The 20,927-nt window shown below is 42.6% G+C and overlaps 1 protein-coding gene across 2 annotated transcripts in view; it reads right to left on the bottom strand.

Annotated features, from left to right (window-relative positions):
• Window positions 1–9,494: 9,494 nt before the first annotated feature.
• The window catches only part of RACGAP1 (Rac GTPase activating protein 1), a 33,965-nt gene continuing 22,532 nt past the window's right edge, over window positions 9,495–20,927 (bottom strand). For both annotated transcript variants that reach the window (XM_023556134.2, XM_064284249.1), the window contains exons 7-17: window positions 20,380–20,460; window positions 19,672–19,789; window positions 19,182–19,312; window positions 17,852–18,016; window positions 16,680–16,775; window positions 16,395–16,593; window positions 14,578–14,683; window positions 14,274–14,406; window positions 13,990–14,125; window positions 12,012–12,120; window positions 9,495–11,724 (exon numbers count right to left, since the gene is read on the bottom strand). In XM_023556134.2, the coding sequence (XP_023411902.2) occupies window positions 11,649–11,724; window positions 12,012–12,120; window positions 13,990–14,125; window positions 14,274–14,406; window positions 14,578–14,683; window positions 16,395–16,593; window positions 16,680–16,775; window positions 17,852–18,016; window positions 19,182–19,312; window positions 19,672–19,789; window positions 20,380–20,460 (1,350 nt within the window). In that variant the 3' untranslated portion in view covers window positions 9,495–11,648. The remainder of the gene's footprint in view (window positions 11,725–12,011; window positions 12,121–13,989; window positions 14,126–14,273; window positions 14,407–14,577; window positions 14,684–16,394; window positions 16,594–16,679; window positions 16,776–17,851; window positions 18,017–19,181; window positions 19,313–19,671; window positions 19,790–20,379; window positions 20,461–20,927) is intronic.

Here is a 20,927-nt window from a genome sequence, read left to right as displayed (position 1 = left end):
TTCTCTTACCAGGAGCCCTGCCTCCTTGTCTTCTGGGTCTACTGACCTGGGAGCTTTGTGGGTGTGGGGTGTGGGGGTTGGGAGGGGCCCTGGAATAAAGAGACAAGCCAATAAAAGTCAGTTCTTTTCATCTCTATGGTACCCATCACCATGGTACCCTGAAATGCAGCAGCCAAATCCATAAAATAGATAGGTCCCCTCCCGGGATGTTCCCAAGGGGCTGGGGATGGGAGAGGGGCTCCCAAAGTCTTCCAAGGGCTGGCTAACAGAGGCCAACCTGTGACCAGTGCAGTAGCTGAGCCTGCCGGGGCTTGGCCCAAAGCCATGCTCAACTTTCTGTATTATTGCCCATACAGAGTGCTGTTCCCATCTCTCCAAGTGGGGCCCCACTCATCCATCTTCACAATGTCTCAGAGCCAGGGCTTTCTGTGCCCTTTTCCAACCAGGGACAGCTCTGTGTGTGTGTGTATGTGTGCGCACGTGCGCATGTGCACACAGAGGATGTGATTGACTTGCTAAAGGTCACCCATCTCAGTACCACAGCCCCCTAAGTTTTCCTCAGCTCCCAGCTTAGAATTTTCCAAAATAGAGCTCCAGGGGTGCTCATACCATGTGCAGCCAGAGGAAGGAAGGGACCAGGAAGTTGAGGGTTGATGAGGGCAAGGAGTAGAGCTCCTACAATAGCTCTTAAGCTCCTTGACAAATTATCCCTGCACCTCCCCAGAGCCAAGCACACACTGGGTGCTCAATACAAGTTTGATGAATAAATGACTGAGGCTAGGCAGCTGGGGAGGGGAGGGAGGGATGGCAGTCATTGATCAAGAGGAGGAAAATTCAGGAGGAATGGTTCCAAATGACAACAGTTGAAAGCCTAAGCTTCCAGGTAGGGACAGCTGGTTAAGAGGGGGCACATCAAGCCATCAGAGCCTCCACCCACAGCTTCAGAGCAGGCCCTGTAACTTCTGCCCTGGCAACTACAGAACCCAAAGGGCAACTGTGACCACCAGAGAGAAAGCTGAAGCCCTATTTTTCGCTATTCTTACAGCTATTTGCCCTCAGCATAGACCAGTGTGAGAAGAGACATGCTTACTGAGAAATGAGGAATTAGGTTAGAATCTCAAGAGCATTGAAGGTTAGACATAGGAATTAGTAACCCAAGGTTAGCTCCTCCTTGGCTGGAGCCCTTTAATAGGACAGTCTTCTGCCATCTGTTTGCATGAGGGAAGGGCTGGCCTTTGGGGAGCCAAAGCTCAGGTCTTCCAGCCTGTGGAAAGAAGGCTTCATCCACCTCGTCCCTGAGCCTGGGTGAGGGGAGGACAGAGACCCAACCAGGCTGACCCTGGGTGCGCATTCCCTTCCTCCCATTTGTCAGGGGAAGTTTTTAATTAATGGTGTGTAATCTGATCTGGCCCTTCTCCCTGCTGAGCACTGCCTTCAATCAGTGGAGCCATCTGCAATTGCAATTCATAATTCACCAGAAAGGGAGGGGGACTCGGGATGGGTGCCTTGGTGATTAACACAATTAGCCTTTTATGTTGATGATTGTCTTAGCAGGAGCAGATGAGGCTGAGCTCAGGGCCTACGCTGTCTCTTCCCAATTGGCTGGCATACAGCCCCTCTCCACTCCCTACCCCCACTGCACTTCTTTAACCTACTACCCCCAGGTATGAGGAGGACAGGCCTAATCTGGGTCCATGCTGTGCAAGGGGAAAAGCTCAGGAAGGGGTCAAGGCTGTGGGATACAGTTGGTGTCCTCAGGCTGAGGTGAGAGGAGGATCATGATCCAAAGACTTTCACTTTCCAAAGAAATCACTTGGCCTAAAGGATCCTATGCACCCAAAGTGAAAAAAAAAAAAAAAAAAGGACTATAAAAGGATAGTATAGGGGTTAAGAGTTTAAATGCAGGCTCAAGCACTTAAGAGCTATGTAAACTTGAGTAAGTTACCTAAGAAGTCTGAGCCTCACTTTCCTCATCTGGAAAATGGGAATATTAATACATACTTCATAAGGGTGCTGGAAGAACTACATGAGATGAGCCCTACATATTTCCATCAGTGGTAGCTATTTTTGCCATCATCATGGTAGACTGCCATCCCCTCTGCCAATGAGTGCAGCGGCTTCGCCTGTAGTTTCTAATGAGGCCCAGGCTATAACTAAAGAAGTCATCATGTCCTTCCCAGTGCTTGTGATAAGGCAGAGGAAAGAGGAGTCAGGAATCTAATACAAGGAAGAGAAATAAGGGCCTTCTCAGGACAGAGGAAATGGAGCACTTGGAGTGATCGTGGCAGGGAGAGTTGGCTGGGGAGAGATTCAGGGAATGAGGGTACGGAGGCTGGGTGGGGAGGTAGAGGGGTGAAAAGAAGCAGGACTTTGAGGATTTGGAATATCCTATGAAAGCTAAGTAAACAAAAAAGGAAGCAGCCATCAGAGCAGAAGGTTTAAGAGGTAGTACAGATCAGAATCACTGAAATTGCCCAAGGATTGATCTATAGTGAGGGCAGGTGGTCTGGAACAAGCTAATGGGGATGCTGATGGGCGTTCCAGTCCCTCTGGGCCCACAGCGCTGTTCTCCATGACCTGGAGCAGCTCCTGAATGTTCAGAGAACAGGCTCAACGAGAAAAGAGCTCTACATGAAGAGAGATTTTAACCTACAGCTTAATGGCAGGCCAGAGAGGAGGACAGGGAGGGAATGAGGGAGGGAAAATGTTAAAGGCTAATCAAGAAGCACCCGGCCAAGCTGTGGCCACTCTGGGCAGCTAAGGCAGGGGGCCAGCACAGCCAAGATGTGTAATCACTTCCCAGGGAGAGGCCACTACACTGAGCGCAGTCAGATAGTTAGCAAAACCTGTGGAGGGGAGGCATGGTTAGTAAAGGGCATTCACGAGGGGGGGTCCCTATGGCATTAATTAATAGGCTGTAGTTAATTTTTTTTTTTTTTAGTTAATGGGCGGAGCCCTGGTGGTACAACGGTGAAGCACTTTGCTGCCAACCAAAAGGTTGGCAGTTTGAGCCCAACAGCCACTTGTCGGGAGGAAGATGTGGCAGTCAGCTTCTGTAAATATTTGCAGCCTTGGAAACCCTATGAGGCAGTTCTACTATGAGTCGGAATTGACTCTTCAGGAATGGGTTTGGTTTTTTTGTTTTAGTTAATGGGCAGGAGGGACCAGACCCTGGAGAAGGACATCATGCTTGGTAGAGGGTCAGTGAAAAAGAGGAAGGCCCTCAACAAGATGGACTGACACAGGGGCTGCAACAATGGGCTCAAACATAGCAGGACAGAGCAGTGTTTTGTTCTGTTGTACATTGGGTTGCTATGAGTTGGAACCAACTCATCAGTACCTAACAACAACAAATGGGCAGGAAACAGGAGAAATGAAAAACAATGCTTCATTCAGAGCTCTGATCAAGCTAGATAAAGAAACAACTATTATCAGAGTTGGGGGTGGAAGAGGACAAAGACAGATGCAGGGACCAATAATCTGCACCTGCCCCCCCCTCGATGGCACTAGTTTTTTGTTTTTTTTTTACCCCCAAGGGCAGATGGAACAAGGTCCGGACAGGCCAGGGCCCAGCTTGGGGTCAGAGGAGAGGCCAGAACAGCAGTCAGGAAGGAGTATTCGGTTCTGGAACAACAGGCTGGACTCCTCTGCCCGGAATATTCTGAGTCCTCTCTAACTGCCTTATTCACAGCTCAAATGTCATCACCCCTGAGGCTGTCTAAGCCTCCAGCTCCCTCCCTCCTTTGAGCTCTCAAAGCACTCTGCACTACAGTGTATTGAGGGTAACGAGTGCCCAGGGCAATCTCTAATTCGTGCCTCCCCGCTCCCCCATTTCCAAGATGAGTAGATGTTGGTAGCAGCCATGTGTCAGCAGAATGCCTTCTCCCCTCTCCTCCAGCTGCCTCAGTCAGGTGCCTTTCATATTTGTCACGCCTCGGAATGTCACTCTGTCCCTAGTCTGGCGCTCCCTTGGACTTGCACCTGGGGGCAAGCGGCCCCCTCTGCGCCTGCCCCCCCACCTCTGCTGTGCATCCACCTCTGTCCTGGCACTAAACACATTACTTCATAGTTACTTGAGCGCCTCTCTCTACCTAAACAGGAAGACCTTTTTAAACAGAGTTACATTTTAGCCTGCTTCTCTCCTCTCAGGGCAGCAGGCTCCTTGACTTTACACTGTCCTTCAAGGCCAGCCTTCCTTTGTTAGTCCTCAAACCATGGTCTCTATCTCTAAAGAACAACGCCCCACCCCCACCCGGTAGCCCTTGGTGTTCCGGATCTGGTGAACAAATTGGACAAAGGATTGCAATAAACTTTCCCAAACACCTGCCCAAACAGAATATCTAACACCCCTAATCTTTTTTATTGTGTTAAAGCACCTTTACTGTTTCAGCCCTGTACTGTAATTGTAGACCCCTCCAGGATCTCCTGTTATTTTAGTCATAGCATCACTGATTCACACTGTTTTGTTTGTCCTTCCCTGCTCTTGGGGTCATGCCTGGGACAGACTTTTACCCTATTCCATAGGTTGTCTGCTACTTTGTGCCAGGGCTTTTGGGCTGAACCTTGATTTCCTTGATTTTCCTCTGCTGCAGCTTCCCTCAGACCTGGGGAACTCCCTGTTTTAATATCTTTGACCCCAGCAGGTTCCCTGGCCTCCACATCTGGTCCACAGCATCTCTCATATGAACAGTAAACATTTCCAATATTGATTATAAAATGTACCACTATCTTATCAGCCATGAAGAAAAAAAACACTGCACTATACTTGAAAGATGCCACTGATAATATACCCCAATTCTCAGAGATATTAAAAAATAAAGGCAAAACTTGTGAGAGCCGGAACTCAACGGACTGCCTTGTTCTTCTGGGTCTCAAGTTTTCCGCCTTTGATAGGGTGCAACTTTTCTATCACACTTTTCTATGGCTATTAGTGGAAAATATTTGAGTTTTCCTTCTCTGACAAGTTTCCACCTTACACAGGTTTTACTCTATTTTTTAAAGTGCATCTTAAATCAATGAAATGATCATTTCTTCTTCAAATCATGGCTCTTTTGAGTTTTAATATTGGAGGGTCTCAAATCTTCTCCTTACTCTAAAGTGGATACCCTTGCCCTGGAATGACCTCGACTCCCACAATCTGTTGCTATACCAGCTTTTAAGTACCCAGGCCACCCCTCATGTGAACACCTCCTCCTTCCCCAGTGCCAAGGAGAGTCCACTGCTGGAGGGCTGCCCCAAAAGAGAAACCCACTTTTCTCATGAAGGCAAAACAAAACACAACCACCCCATGCTGAGACCACAATTTTGAGGAGATAATGGCCTAGCACTCCAATACCATTTATCCAGCCACTTCCCACCCTCCGGTTACGGCCCCAGAACCTTCAGGGCAGCAGCATGAGAAGATGCAGAGATTAGTCATTTCCTCCTAATCGAGCTAAGACAGCTCTGCTAAACTGCCCACTGCAGGCAGTTCCCATTAAAGCAAAGCAGCTGGATAAGGGCTTAGCCCTTTAACGCCAGCAGCTGTATTCCACAGTGCTGCTGTTCTGCTGAGGGCCTGGATTCTGTCCAGAAGCATCAGGCGTTTAGCTCCAGTCAATGTATATTATGTATATTAACCAGGGAGGAGAGGGCAGTCAGCTTCCTGGGAGATGGGGAGGCGGTTCATTTAAGCGCCTCCACCCCCTGGCTTTGCTTTCCAATGAGGAAGAAAAATCCCAGCCCCTTCGTGTGTCTCTCTTCTAAAATCTGAACAAAACTGTATCATCTCAGAGGCAGTAAAAGCTTTCTCTGTGGCAGGAGTGACTTCATCTTAACTCACCCAAGGAAAGATCCACTTGTTAGTTTTGACAGCTAAAAACAAAAAGACATTAGGCCACTAACCACTGGAATCATTCTCCTCTACTGTGGTTTTTTTTGTTTTTTTTCTCGGAGGTCAAAAGTACTCTTCTGACCCCAGGTATGGACAAAGCAGACTGACTACTACCTCCTCTTGGAGAGTGCTGAGCCCTAGGGTTGATGAGGAGGAAAGCTGAACACCCCTCAGAAAGCCCTGGCACAGAGCAGGCTGCTGAAGAGAGATCACTCGTAGACTTCTTACTCAAAGCCAGATGGTGAACATGAGACAGGGTGAGAGCTAATGCCACTTAGGGGGAAAGCCAATAAGCTAATCCGCTGACACATTTCTAGAAGCAGGCTGATGGCTTTGGCTCAGAGACTCGTCTGTTCTTGGCTTTGGGCTTCAGAGCACACAGGATACACAAGGGTGGCCTGAGAATACACTACCATCAGAGCATCCTGAAGCGCTCACACCAGCTTGGCCTCCTCCTTCCACACAGAAAACAGCCCTGGATCACCTCTACAGGGCAATAATCCCAACCATTAAGAAATCCTCCTGTCCTCACTGATTAAGGGTAGGGTTGCATAAGCAAGTGTTGTTAACTGCTGTCAGTAAGTTGTACACCTGTAAAAAGTTAAATGGACAAAAAAAAACCCCAAATCTTCCTGTCCCAAATGTTTTTCCCAGCAGTTTGGGCTCCCTGTTATTTGAGTCATCTGTTGAGGGAACTACTTATCTACAAACTCCTAGAGGACAGAGATGGTGTCTTTCATATCCCAAGTAATGGCAAGTGTTGACTACATCTTTGATAAACAAACAGAAAGATTTCATGGAGTGTGGCAGAACAGGAACAAAGCACTAACTTTCTTGCTCATATAGCCCTCTGTGGAATCCAGGGCTCTAGGCTGCATGGATTTATAAGTTTTTACAGTAACAGGGAGAGCTCCTGAATTGTAAACAATCCTCTCTTCTCTACAGCTTTGCTCACTTTATAGTTGATTGCTTTGCAAAAGAACAAGATCCTTCCTTGTATAGGATACAAATAACACTGGCTCCAGGCTATTTACTAACATTTAGATACCTAATTACACATTAACAGGCCCCACAGCGCTGAAGAAGTTTGAAATGGCAAGCACCATGGTTGAACTCCAGACTAGGAGCTGTAATTTGGTTTTTTTTTTTTAATCCCAGCTAAACTACACACCAGTTTGTGGAGTTTGAGCCAAATCACCTCTCTGAATCTGTCCATTTGGGATAACATCATCTGCCCTGCACACCTCACGTGGGTGTGGTGAGATCAAGTAAGATGATAAATGAAGAAAACACTCTGTACACTGTAAATCACCATGTTAAAATTCCTAGAGGCTTTGCCAGGAATGGTTCCTAATTTTCTGTCTTCACTGATGACCAAAGAAGACATTAACTGGCAAGGGCTTCACTGGAAGTCTAAATATCCATTTACATGTGTCTGGGCCTAGCACACAGATGGTGCCCAGCTATGTGAGATGGGCAAGTAGTAATGCCATAGAAAAAAACAATGCTACTAAATTAAGCCTGGCAAGAGTTATAGAGGGAGAAGGAAGACAAAAGGAAAAATCCCTGCTTCCAACTACAAGGCCCTGAGAAGTGGCTTCCTTCCCCATCCCACATGACTGCAGAGGACAAAGCTCCCACACACTACAAGGTTATTCCTGGTGACATCAAGCTGTCTTCCACCTGACTTGGTGAATAGAAACCATCAACAAATACCGCTCTGAGAATCAGTGTCTAATAAATTACACTTAGGAACCTCCTGGCCTGGTGCCTTTACTTATTTACAAAATATACCAGCTACCTCGGCAGCAGATAAAAAAAAAAAAAAAAATTACTAAGTTCTTAGGTTAAGTGGCCATTCTCCACACCCTGTTTACATTAAAAGCACAATGGCTAACATGCCCCAACTCTGCATGCTTAAAAGCTTTTCACACCAGTGGCTGAAATCTGAGTCATCACCAGGGCTATCATCAAAGCACATTTATCGAGAACCTACTGTGTGAGCTGTGCCGACTTTAACACTGAACTCTGTACTACCCTTGCTTCTCAAATCTGAACTTCCACAACAGCTCCTTCCCTGCTCATGCTGAGAGCCTTAGAAAAGGTGATGCATGATTAAGAAAACCACTCAGCATACCAGGCACAGCAGAGGGTCCTCCAAACACTTCTCCAATAGAAAGTCATGTATCATATATAGATACATATATATATACACACACACACACACATACATCTGAAGTTTGAAGTGAGCAGGTAGGCTCCACCTTAACAAAATAAAAACATCAGGCATGATAGTCTTTGTTCCTGCACTCATTCAGCTCTCCTTGTCATTTGTGTTACCCAACAATTTAAGCAGGTTCATTTCACGGCCAAAAATGCCTTTTTTTCCATGGTAAATCAATTGAGCACCCTATAGTCCTCCTAATTGAAACTCAGGTATCTTCTTGCACAAGACATAAAATCTCATGGCCATTTCCTAAAGACATTCTCCCCCTCCCCCACCCCTCTATTGCTGCAAGCAATGAATTCAGCTTCTTAAGGGAGGGGAAATAATTAAACATCTAGTAATAAACACAAATTGTTGCTGCTGAATCAAACCATGTGATGCTTGCCCAGTGAAATAAACATCAAACTCAGGAGTCTTACACAGACTGATGGAGAAGGGAGATAAACACCACAGTTTAAAGATTCTGGTTATTAGCAAGTGGGATAGTAAAGTTAAACCATATTATAGGTGAAATAAGAGGCAGGATCAGAAAGGGTTGAGAGCAGATGGGGTGACAGCCACTTCAAAGCAATGGACCCCTTTCCACATCAAGAAAGCATAATTTTTTTTTTTATTAACTTTTATTAAGCTTCAAGTGAACGTTTACAAATCCAATCAGTCTGTCACATATAAGTTTACATACATCTTACTCCGTACTCCCACCTGCTCTTCCCCTATTAGTCAGCCCTTTCAGTCTCTCCTTCCGTGACAATTTTGCCAGCTTCCCTCTCTCTCTATCCTCCCATCCCCCCTCCAGACAAGAGCTGCCAACACACTCTCAAGTGTCCACCTGATATAATTAGCTCACTCTTCATCAGCATCTCTCTCCCACCCGCTGACCAGTCCCTTTCATGTCTGATGAGTTGTCTTCGGGGATGGTTCTTGTCCTGTGCCGACAGGTCTGGGGACCATGGCCGCCGGGATTCCTCTAGTCTCAGTCAGACCATTAAGTATGGTCTTTTTATGAGAATTTGGGATCTGCATCCCACTGATCTCCTGTTCCCTCAGGAGTTCTCTGTTGTGCTCCCTGTCAGGGCAGTCATCGATTGTGGCCGGGCACCAACTAGTTCTTCTGGTCTCAGGATGATGTAGGTCTCTGGTTCATGTGGCCCTTTCTGTCTCTTGGGCTCCTAGTTGTTGTGTGACCTTGGTGTTCTTCATTTTCCTTTGCTCCAGGTGGGTTGAGACCAATTGATGCATCTTAGATGGCCGCTTGTTAGCCTTTAAGACCCCAGACACCACATTTCAGAGTGGGATGCAGAATGTTTTCATAATAGAATTATTTTGCCAATTGACATAGAAGTCCCCTCAAACCATTTTCCCCAGACCCCCGCCCCTGCTCCGCTGACCTTTGAAGCATTCATTTTATCCCGGAAACTTCTTTGCTTTTGGTCCAGTCCAATTGGGAAGCATAATTTAATCAAGAAAGCCCTCGAAAGTCAAGCTGTTCCACATGAAGCACTGTTATAGAAGTTGAAGGTAGGTATATATTTCCCTTAGCTAATATCAGAATTATTTTCATGGCTAAGATCTCTTGGCCTAGCCCAAAAACCGAACAACTGTCTGCCAACATTTGACACGCAGGACCATTTCCTTTTTCGCTAATGGGCCATCAGTTCCTGCATAGGGTAGTCTTGCCTTCACTAACGTTATACAATCCATTTACTTCCTCTACATTAGTGACTTAAAATGCACCTTGGGGAGATACTACAGAACAGCAAATATGGAGCCAGGCCAACACTAGGCTTGCAAACATGAGAGAAGATAGCATCTAGGACAAAGTTTAAAAACAGAAAAAAACCTAGCAGGGATGTGTGTGTGAAGGGGAGTAAGGGGAGATGGGACCCAACCTCTGTCAATTTGCTGAGGCAGATGGGACCTGCTGTGAGAGCTGCCACCTCCTGGGAACAAAGCCAGTAAGTTGCCTCCTCTCTCCATAGTTACATATTAAGCCTGCAACTGTTTACACTCAATCTCAGATACATTCTGTTCACCAGCGTCAGAGTTCCAAGAGCAGGTGCCCTCAGTTAATCATCCCAGCTCACTCCAGAGTCACTTCCAGCAGTGAAGGATGTTCCAGGCAGTCAGCCAGCCAGAGTCGATTTTTTTTTTTAATCTACACTATTCTGGTCCCTAAAGACTTGTTTAAAAACTTTGTTGTTTAGTTTATTCAAATTAGAGGAAAACAGCCACAGGACAAATCTGAGACTCCAATGTGGATAATGAAAGAGACTGAATAAGAAATGAAGAGGCAATCTCCTGGTGGTAGTAAGGTTGGGTGGGTCCAGAGAATGGGAAATAAAGATGAACAATCAACTCAAATCACTTTATGAAAGGAAAATATTTTCTAAAAGGCCTGGAAAGTTTCCCAAGACAAGAAAATCAACCTCATGCTCATTTTGAAAAAGCTATTTATTTTTTTCCAAATATGTGTTTTACAGACAAGGGTCAATATGGGTCAGAAACATTCTATACAAGAAATCATCTTTATAGACATATAATGGAAATAAGAAAAAGCTCACATTTATCTAGATGTGGCTATGTTCCACGGGAGATGTGGCTATGTTCCACGAGAAGATTTCGGCATCCAAAGTGCAAAGACAAAATGATTGTGGCTTTTCTTGCCACACAAAATATTGACAATCTTCCCTTACAGCCTACTTTTAATAGTTAGTTGGGATGCCAAACAGACAGCACACTGACCTCTAGAAGTAGGGCTCTAGTGGACAAGGTAAAGATGGAGCAGGGTCAAGCATCAGGAATGAATTCAACTTTAGAACAAACTGGCTTTGACCTCAACCAAACCCAAAGTCCTGCCTGAGGCCCATTAGAGATAAATACAAGTTTTAGTATCACATTTACAAGGCTGTGCCTATTAACACTATTAAGAGTTAATCAATCCAAATTAAAGCTTAGCATACTTCCATCACTAGTTCCAACCTCACCCTACCCCATTTTTATGAAGGCTCTCCATGTTACAGCTCAACTCAAAATGGGAGAAAGGGAACTACTGAGTTCTCAGGGGGAGCCATTCTAAATCCCCCGTCCAACCCTTTTCTTTACTCTGTCCTCCCACCTTCTACCCTAAGACAAGCCAGTCTTACCAAAGAGGTAGGGTTTCTATCATTGTCTTGTGGAAATTAGTTCTAAATAACACCAGAGAAAGGTCATTCCATGAGCAGCATTTGGCTTTATGCCAAAGGATGTTCCCCTAGTCCCCTCCCCCAAGAAGAATCACAATGAATTCCATACTACTGCTTCCACCCCTGCAAAGATTTCCCACCTAAAAGTTCCAAACAACCACCACAAGATGTTGATATGTTACTTGAAGAGAAGGAGAGGGAGATACATATACTTTTAATAAAACCCTCATGCACAATTAAACTTGATTAAAAGCTCAGAGAATGCTAAAAGTAGTAATGAGTACAGGAGGCTGCAGAGCAGAGAGTACAGGTGCGCCCTTTCTTGCAGTCGGTAAATGCTGGGGAAGTTTGACAGGCAGACATGACTTCACTTGAGCATTGGAGAAGCAAAGAAGTTGCCTTGTCGTCCTAGATTGGTGGAAGACTTGCTTTTGCTCCCAAATCTAAAGAAAAAGAGAATGACATGAAAAAGTATTCTATAAAAATTGTTGAATAAAAGCAACTATAGCATCACTTGATACAATCAGCTAAAAGTAGGAAATTCTAGATGCTACTATGCTGTAAGCTACTCTTAAAGGTCACCTGAAATGAGGAAGGGGAGAGAGTAAAGATTCTTTAGACCTTTTTTTAAAAAAGTCCAACTTTCCTTTCAATAAGCTTCAACACGATGGGAAAGAAGTCTGAGGAAGCAGTCACCTTTTATTGCCCTAAGAAGGCCAATTCTCCATACCTGGGAGTGTTCTTGGTGAGGGTGGAGCGGACTCTCTGTGACAGGGAGCTAGACGAAGGAGTCTTGAGGAGTTGATGCTCAGGAGTGGTCACAGGCCCCAGCAAACTCACTATGATCAAAGTTTAGAAATATTTTTAAAGAGGAGGAAAAAAGAAAGCACCCTTATACGTGGCCAGTTTTAAGCTGAATACCCTGTGAAGCACTGAAGAGCTGAACTCAGAGACTTAACAAAGTCCCAGAGATCACTTGTGTCATCATTTCGTAACCCACTAGTGTATCTTTTGAACCATGCAGGCAGCTAATCAATGAATAGCTGACATTTGGTATCTGGTTTAAGCTATTTTCCAACTCCAACCATCATAAATCTAATATCTGAACATTTGGTCTTACCTATACTAATTTTTTTTTTTTATACTAGAAGAAACAATATACTTCCTTGAAAAGGAACTTTTAATGATGAAAGAACAGGCCTCAATACCAGTGAGGTTAGAATGAAACCAACCAACTCAGACATTGTTGGTGGCAATATAAATTGCCCAAAGCCTTTAAAAAAAATCAATTTGCTGAAACATATGAAGGAAGAGACATAAAAAATATTCAAGTCCTTCACAAAAATAGAGGGTAGAGACAAAGGAGTGTGCCGTCTCATTAGCGGGAGAGCATCTAGGAAAATATAGCAAGGTATATATGAATTTTTGTATGAGAGACTGACTTGATTTGTAAACTTTCACTTAAAGCACAATAAAAATTAAAAGAAAATGTTCTGCATTCCACTTTGGTGAGAGGTGTCTCGGGTCCTAAACGCTAGCAAGTGGCCATCTAGGATACATCAATTGGTCTCAATCCACCTAGAACAAAGGAAAATGAAGAACACCAAAGATATACAGGTAATCATGAACCCAAGAAACAGAAAGGGCCACATAAGCCAGAGTCTACATCAGCCTGAGACCAGAAGAACTAGATGGTGCCTGGCTACCACTGATCATTGCCCTGACAGGGAACACAACAGAGAATCCCTGATGGAGCAGAACAGTGGGATGCAGATCTCAAATTCTCGTAAAAAGACCAGACTGAATGGTCTGACTAAGATTAGAAGGACCGTGGAGGTCATGGTCCCCTCACCCTTTATTAGCCCAAGACTGGAACCATTCCCTAAGCCAACTCTTCAGACAGGGACTGGACTGGACTATAAGACAGAAAATCATACTGATGAGGGGTGAGCTTCTTGGCTCAAGTAGACACATGAGACTATGTGGGCAATTCCTGTCTGGCGGCAAGATGAGAAGGCAGAGGAGGACAGGAGCTGGTTGAATGGACACAGGGAATACACGGTGGAGAGGAGGAATGTGCTGTCTCATTAGGGCGAGAGCAGCTAGAAGTACATAGCAAGGTGTGTATAACTTTTTGTATGAGAGACTGACTTGATTTGTAAACTTTTGCTTAAAACACAATAGATAAAAAGAAAAAAAAAAATCAAGTCCTTTAATTCAGCAAGCCCACTCCTGGGAATTTATCAGTAGAGAGAAAAAAGCTATACACACATAATGTTGACTGCTGCATTATTTATTAATTACAAAAAATTGAAAAATACCCAACAGAACATTTAAGTAAATTATAGCTTACATCCATAAAAATGATAAAATAACAGTATACAGTAACACAGAAAAGATTCTCACAACATACTGTGTGAAATAAGAACAAATTGTATCTAAACTATTATTAAAAAAAGAAAAAGTTTCTTACATCTATATAAAATTACATGGGTATAAAGAACGTGAAGGAGAACTCAGAAAAGTGAAAAGTTATTAGAATGGTACAGCTGTACAAATTTTTCTTTAGTGTTAGGATTTTCAAAATAAATTCAATTTTTATTGAAGACTGTGAATTTCAAACAGCTCTAACAAAGGCAGGGAGAGGGCACATGCCCAAAACTAGAGAGAGAGCTCATGTCCTTTAACAAGTGCTCCTTAGGGCTTACCTTTAATATCTGGTGTCTGTGGTGTTGAAAAGGCATTTGAGTTTTCAATGACATGCATGGGGTCAATGTTCTCTTGCTCCACCATCATAAACTGACTCCAGTATTCCAGTGGCAGTGAAAGCAGGCGCTCTACCACCTAAAAGCCACCAAATATGTTACCAAACTTCCAAAGCTCAGGGCTTTACATCCCAGTGTTCTCTCTCCATATAAGATCCTATGGACAAATAAATCTTATTCCCAATTTATCTTGTTATACAAATTCGTATATATTCACTCTTGCCTACCTTAGGTTGACGCTTGATGTCCTGTAACATTGTCACCGGGTCTGGATTGGGCACAGCATGGGCAACTATTGTAGGGCCAAAAACTTTAGCCAGATTGGCAACATTCATTTTAGTGTTTGGACTCTGAGCCACTCTAGGCAAAAGAGTATTAAATTAGAAGACGCCTCCTCCACTTAAACGCAGACCAAAATATTTCTACAAGAAAACAATTCATCCCTCGTGCTCCCTTCCTAACACCCAGCCCACATTATCTTCACCTTGAAAAACTCCCTAACTCCCAGAAACCAGTGTCTGCTGTGCTTACCTCTGCAAGTGAATCATAAGAAAAGCTAATGTGTCCCTGTTGGCTTGGGGCAGTTCACCCACAGCCTGGTACATGGCAGCTATGCTGTTGTCCTCATCTGGGATTTCTGTAAATGAAAAGAAAGCACCAAGAGGCCTAGGCTTTTTTCCCTTGACAGCGGGCTTCCAAGTTATCGACCACAAAGTCTCATCCATACAGTAAGCTTTTGAAACTTCTGATTAGGTTCATGTCTACATCATACTCTAGTTTCATTAACAAGCAGGATACTGGCCAACAGCTCAATATTGCAAGTCAGAGCTTTAAAAAAAAAATCAGCTCTGCAGTTAGGAAAGCAGCTGGCAACCCATGTGCTAAGAAGAAACGTAACTGCAGTGACTACAATTATCAAGAAGGTATCCGGTCATTTGTAAAACATATTTGAGGGCCTTCCATGTGGCAAGTACTATTCTAAATGCTGGGAATAAAGCAAAACTAAACAAAGTCTCTGCCTCATGGAACATACATTCTATTAGAAGAGTGAGTCAAGAAAACAAATATGTATCAGGCAGTGATACATAAGATAAAGAAAATAAGGCAGGCAAATGGGAGCTGTTATTTTAGACAAGGTGGTCAGGAAAAGGTGTTTCTAGATAAGACACCTGAAGCGAGACCTAAAAAAAGTAAAGGAGCAAACCACGCAAGTATCAGTGGTAAGAGTGTTCCTGGCTGAGTCAATAACAATGTGAAGACCTCACGGCAGGGTGTAGGCTTGGTATGTTCTAAGAATTGCGAGGATTACAGTGTAACTGGAGAGGAAGGAAAGAAGGGAAGGATGTTGAAAGAAATTATGTTGGCGATGTAACCAGGAACTGAATCACATAGGGCCTTTTGAGTCACGTTAAGGACTGGGTTTTATTCTGACTGATGGGAAGATAAGCCACTGAAGAATACTGAGGACAGAAGGGACAATGTCTAATTTAAATTTCAAAAGGACCACTCTAGCTTCTGTATGAGGAGCATACTGTAGAAGACAAGAGTAGAAATAGGAAATCAGCTAGTAGGTCTTATAACACTTCAGGGTGAGAAATGTTAAAAGCGGTAGTAGTAGGAGTGACGAGTATCAAATTTAAGATACATTTTGCAGGATAAGATTCACCAATGAATTAGACATGGGGTGTGGGGAAAAGGAATGAAAGATGGTGCCAAGTTCAAAAGAACAACCTAAGAACTGACCAAAAAATAAATAAATAAAAAGCAAAAAGAACAAAAAACTCCATTAATACTTAATACAAGGAATACAGTTTAGATAGGAAGTTAGATAATAAGTTTAGATACGAAGATGACAAGCATGGGGAACACTGTATACAGTTATTCATTCATCAAACTATTTGAGCATCTACTGTTTCAGGCACTGTACTAGGCACAGGGATAAAGTAGTACAGACAGTTCCCAGGTTACAAACGAGATCTCCTCCTATTTGTCTTTGAGTTGAATTTGTAGGTAAATTGGAACAGGTACATATGATTCTTATTTAGTCTCAGTTAGTCAAATGTTTGTCTTAATATATAGTACATATTTTATGCATATAAAACACTTAAGAAACATTTCCAAACTGTGCAATATTTTCATGAGCATCACAAAGTAGTGCATGTGTTCATTACTATAAACCACTCTATTTAACACAAATTTTTAATATAACAGGCCTTATGGCAGTCCGTTCTTACACAGGAGTTGCCCGTAAGTCAGACATTTGTAACCCAGGGACTGTCTGTAAACAGAAGAGTGAAAAATTCCAACCTTCATGAAACTTACTTTCAGGTATTAAGATCTGCCCTTACCTGCTGCTTCCATAAAGGTCTTATTCAGTCGAAACGTCAGAAGTGGTTCTTTGAGGTTTCGAAGGAAGTCTTTCAAGAGGCTACAGATAGCATGGATGTCATCCACTTTGCTGAGGAGGGGTACAGTTTTCACTCGGAGGAATTTCTCTTTCAGCTCTTTTACTGTCCGGTCACAGCCTGAGATCCTATACAGGCCTTCCTATCATAAAATGATACTTTTATTTAAGAACCTCCTAATTACTAACACAAACAACAAATTCGCCCTCTCTTGGGATTGACTCTTACCTCAGTCAGTCCTCTCTGCTCAATCTCATTTACACAGTGGACAACAATGGAGGGGATCATTGGAGAAGTCTGAGACACAAAATCTGCCAGCATTCCCTAGAAGGGGAAGAGTCTGAAATCATTATTTATACCAAATGTAAAGAAACCAATCTCCAGACTAATACTCAGGCTAGGACATCATGTACACTTTAAAATTCCATTCCCAAAACATGTATGAGAACAGAGACTCTCAATTCTTTTTCCTACCTCCACACCAGAAATGACTTATGGTCATATACACCACATTCTCCTATGAACAAGTAATAAGACCACCAGCTGTAACTCTACCCCCGTTCATCTTTCCTACTCAAGCAAGGGCATCAGAGAGCAAGCAATAATGAGATTACAGATATGGCCTTTAATATAATCTATTACTCTAAAAAAGGAAAACTTTTTTCACTTTAATTATTTTTAGTAAAAAAAAAAAGTACTTAACACATCTCACAGTTGATCATGAACCAAATCTATTTGGAGGGGAGAAGTGCATGGTTCTATATTAGAGTATAGAAAACTCATTTTAAAAAATTATATGCACGGAATTAGATCAGGGAAAAATAACATTTTTTCTGCTTAGAGGTTGGTATCAGCAGTCATTTTGTTTTGATTCTTGCTAAAGTTGTTTGTAAAATAAATAATAATGGATTTAAATAATTTTCAGGAATAGGCAACCTAATTTTGATAGCTTAATATGGAATATCTCTAACATAAAAGAACATTCACCGATGAAATTATATGATGACTGGGATTTGCTTCAAAACTGGACAGGGTTGGGAGAAGAGACAAGTGTATCAAGATTGGGCAAGTTAGTAATTGCTGCAGTTGAGTGACGGGTACTGCAAGTTAACTGCAATATTGGCTCTATTTCTGCGTATGTTTCAAATTTTCCAAGATAGATAGAATGAGGATAAGAGGGGAAAGGAAGAAGGAAATGAGTAAAGGAGTTTGATTCTAAAAGGCTATTAAACAGACAAACCTAGCCAAAACTATGCTACAAGTTAACATTTTATAATTTCTATTCATTATTTGTGGAAGGGATACATATTTGACATCATTAATTTTAGAGCAAAACCTAACATTAAGTCTTTGAAAGCCTAAAGAAGCCATAGCACAAGGATGGCTCCCACAAGTCATACCTCTCCTATCTTGACAGGCGTTCCTATCAGGGTAGGAATGCAGGGAAGGGGACAGCGTTCCCGACATTCTGGATGAGAGACCACACGACAGTCTCGACACTTTAGGGATAGCTTGCCAAATTTTATCCGCTTTCCACATGGAACACAAGATTCTGGTTTAATAACCTAAGGATAAAACGGGGCAAAAGGTACAGAGTAGTATGAAATACAGGTAGGTCCCTGACTTACAACAGGGTTCTGTTCTGACAACTTCATCATAAGTCGGTTCTGACGTAAATCAAATATCTTATTTTTTTTTTTTTAGTTTTCATTATTATCAGTATCAATGAAGTCAGCATCTGTGTCAACAAAGTGGGCTGTTGGGCTGTATACAGCTCAATTGTCATATGTCGTTGAACACTGCCCAACCTTCTGTTACAACTCCTAACACCGAGTTCATGGTAGACCAAGCCACAGTATGCTCTGTGGTGGTGTTGTGAACAGTAACTCATAAAACTGAACATCTGCGAGTGAACATTTGAGAATGGTTTAACATCAGCAAATTATGCACTGCAACACTGTACACAGTACATATTACTGACGATAAAGATATATTAAAAAGCAAAAAAAAGGAACGTTGTAAATGTGGTTCTTTTTAACTTGAACACGGGGGTCAAGCCAGGGACTGCCTGTTCAAGATTATCATCACCATCAATTAACATTTATTGAGCACTCAGTATGTGCCAAACAACTTTCTAAGATCTTTACACATATTTACTCATGTAATTCTCACAATAATCTTATAAAGTGGGTTTTGTTTTCTTCATTTAAAAATAAAGAAACCACAGCAAAAAGAGATTAAATAACTTCCCTAATGTCATGCAGCTAGAAGGCAGCAGCATTGAGCGGTAGAATTTATTGACAAAGACTTAGAAAACCTAGACGTTAAATCTGCCACTAACTGTCATACGACTCAAACAAGTCAATTAACTCCTCTAAGTCTCAGTTTACTTCAGTTTTCATAAGGAAATCAAATGATACAAAGTTAAAACATTTCGAAAATCTAAGGTGCTATGCTCAAACATAAAATGTAAACATGAATCACTAAAAAGCACACACGATTGCTTCTGAAAAGTTGTTTACTTTAATATTATTCACAGAGTGGAAAGACACACACCTTCTGTCACCAGCAGTTACCCCTGGAGAATGAGATTAGACTGGGAGGAAGAAAACTGCATTTACCTTTATAACACTCAAAATCTTTTAAATTTGTTCCTAGTGTACAATTACTACTTTCATAATTAAAAAACTTATGTTGTGCCCAAAAGAAAAGGAGCAATCCTAGATTTACCGTTTTAGAGACAAAGTCATGCAAGCGCATCCCTCCGTTACTCTGTGGTGTGCTGGAACTGTTTGTCTCAGTTCTGGGCTCCAGCTGCCTGCTGCTCAGGGTGGAGTCACTGTTCCAAGGTTGTAAAGCACCTAGAGAACAAGCAACTTTAAGCTTTGTATCTTCAGTATTGTGTTCCTTCTGAATTTTAACCCAAATTTTAATCGGTAGATAAGCCATACTCTGTAACCATAGCCAAAAGTAAGTATCAACAGCTATGCAAAAAAACAGCTTAAAGAAAAACAAAAGTTATGCACTAGCTGGCAAGGCCAAGGCTAGCAATCCAAAGGTAAAGCGTAACACAAGCAGTTCTCTGGTCCTCTTTAAGCGGCAGTAAGAAACTACCCAATACATCTAATTCCTGCCTCAGGAGACTTCTTTCTAAGATATCAACTGTCTCAAATTTCACCAGTTGTTTTACACAGGCAATTTAGCCACACACCCAACAGACCTGTCTTCCTTCGGCTCCTGGTCCAATATGGCACAGTCTCAATAGTGGACACAGCTTCAATGGGCCCACCATCATTGGGAACAGTCACTGTAGTTTTTGCAACTATGGATTCATTCCCCTAAAACAAAAGTAGCAATGAGGGACAAGCAAACATAAAATCTTATTCCACCCCCCCCCCTTTTTTTTATGGGGTATTTGGAAACCCTGGTGGCATAGTAGTTACGTTCTAGGGCTGCTAACCAAAACGGTCAACAGTCCACCAGCCACTCTTTGGAAACTCCATGGGGCAGTTCTGCTCTGTCCTATAAGGTTGCTATGAGTCAGAATCGACTCAACAGCAATGGCTTTGGTTTAGCTGAACAGGGTATTTGGGAGTGGTTAAAAAAAATCCCTAAGTCTTGGTCAGGACTTAAGCCTCCAGCTCAAAACAACCTTAAATTGAAGTCTCATACTTATAACACAAAACATAGGTCACAGGGGTATACATACAAATAACTAAGAATCAAACATATAGGCAACAGACATTTACATAATCAGAATAATTTCATTCATTATAGATAATAAGGATACTATTACATAGGAAAACTTTCACCCAACATCTCTCTCAAAATAACACAACAATGCTGACTCAAAAGGATTTTTAATGCTTGGGGCTACTAATCTCTGGCGTGTTCAAAGCCACAATTCTCTCAGTCTGTCTAGTCTTACCTGGTCTACCGTGGAGCCAATGGAACGCGTTTTCTTTATAGGTCCAGGTGGACCGTCAATAAACTGTCGGCTATTAGAGCGCTAGAGGGGAGCAAAGTCCAATAATTTTAGTGCCAAGTAGAAGAGCTGAAGCACAGAAAATAAAATTATTCCATCACACAACTTAGATGCAAGTCCTAAGAGCCAGAACTACAGTAAATAACAACGTGTGCTCTCTCTTATTGCCCAGTTCTATATGAAGCTTAGAAACCCTGGTAGTGCACTGGTTGAGAGCTATGGCTGCTAACCAAAAGGTTGGCAGTTTGAATCCACCAGGCACTCCTTGGAAACCCTATGGGGCATTTCTACTCTGTCCTATAGGGTTGCTATGAGTTGGAATTGACTCGACAGCAATGGGTTTTTTGGTATATGAAGTTTAAGTTGTACCAACACAAAAATGCCCTCGGTGCCCTAGAAGAAATGAACGAGCTCCGGAGAAATTTAGATGACAACACTAGAAAAAGTAGAGCTGTAATCCTATCTAAGGACATGAAGGCTTTGGAAACACA

The sequence above is a fragment of the Loxodonta africana genome, chromosome 4, assembly GCF_030014295.1.
Source record: "Loxodonta africana isolate mLoxAfr1 chromosome 4, mLoxAfr1.hap2, whole genome shotgun sequence".
Classification (NCBI taxonomy): domain Eukaryota; kingdom Metazoa; phylum Chordata; class Mammalia; order Proboscidea; family Elephantidae; genus Loxodonta; species Loxodonta africana.
Note: the sequence above shows the minus strand (reverse complement) of the source record. Positions and strands in the feature narration are given on the sequence as shown.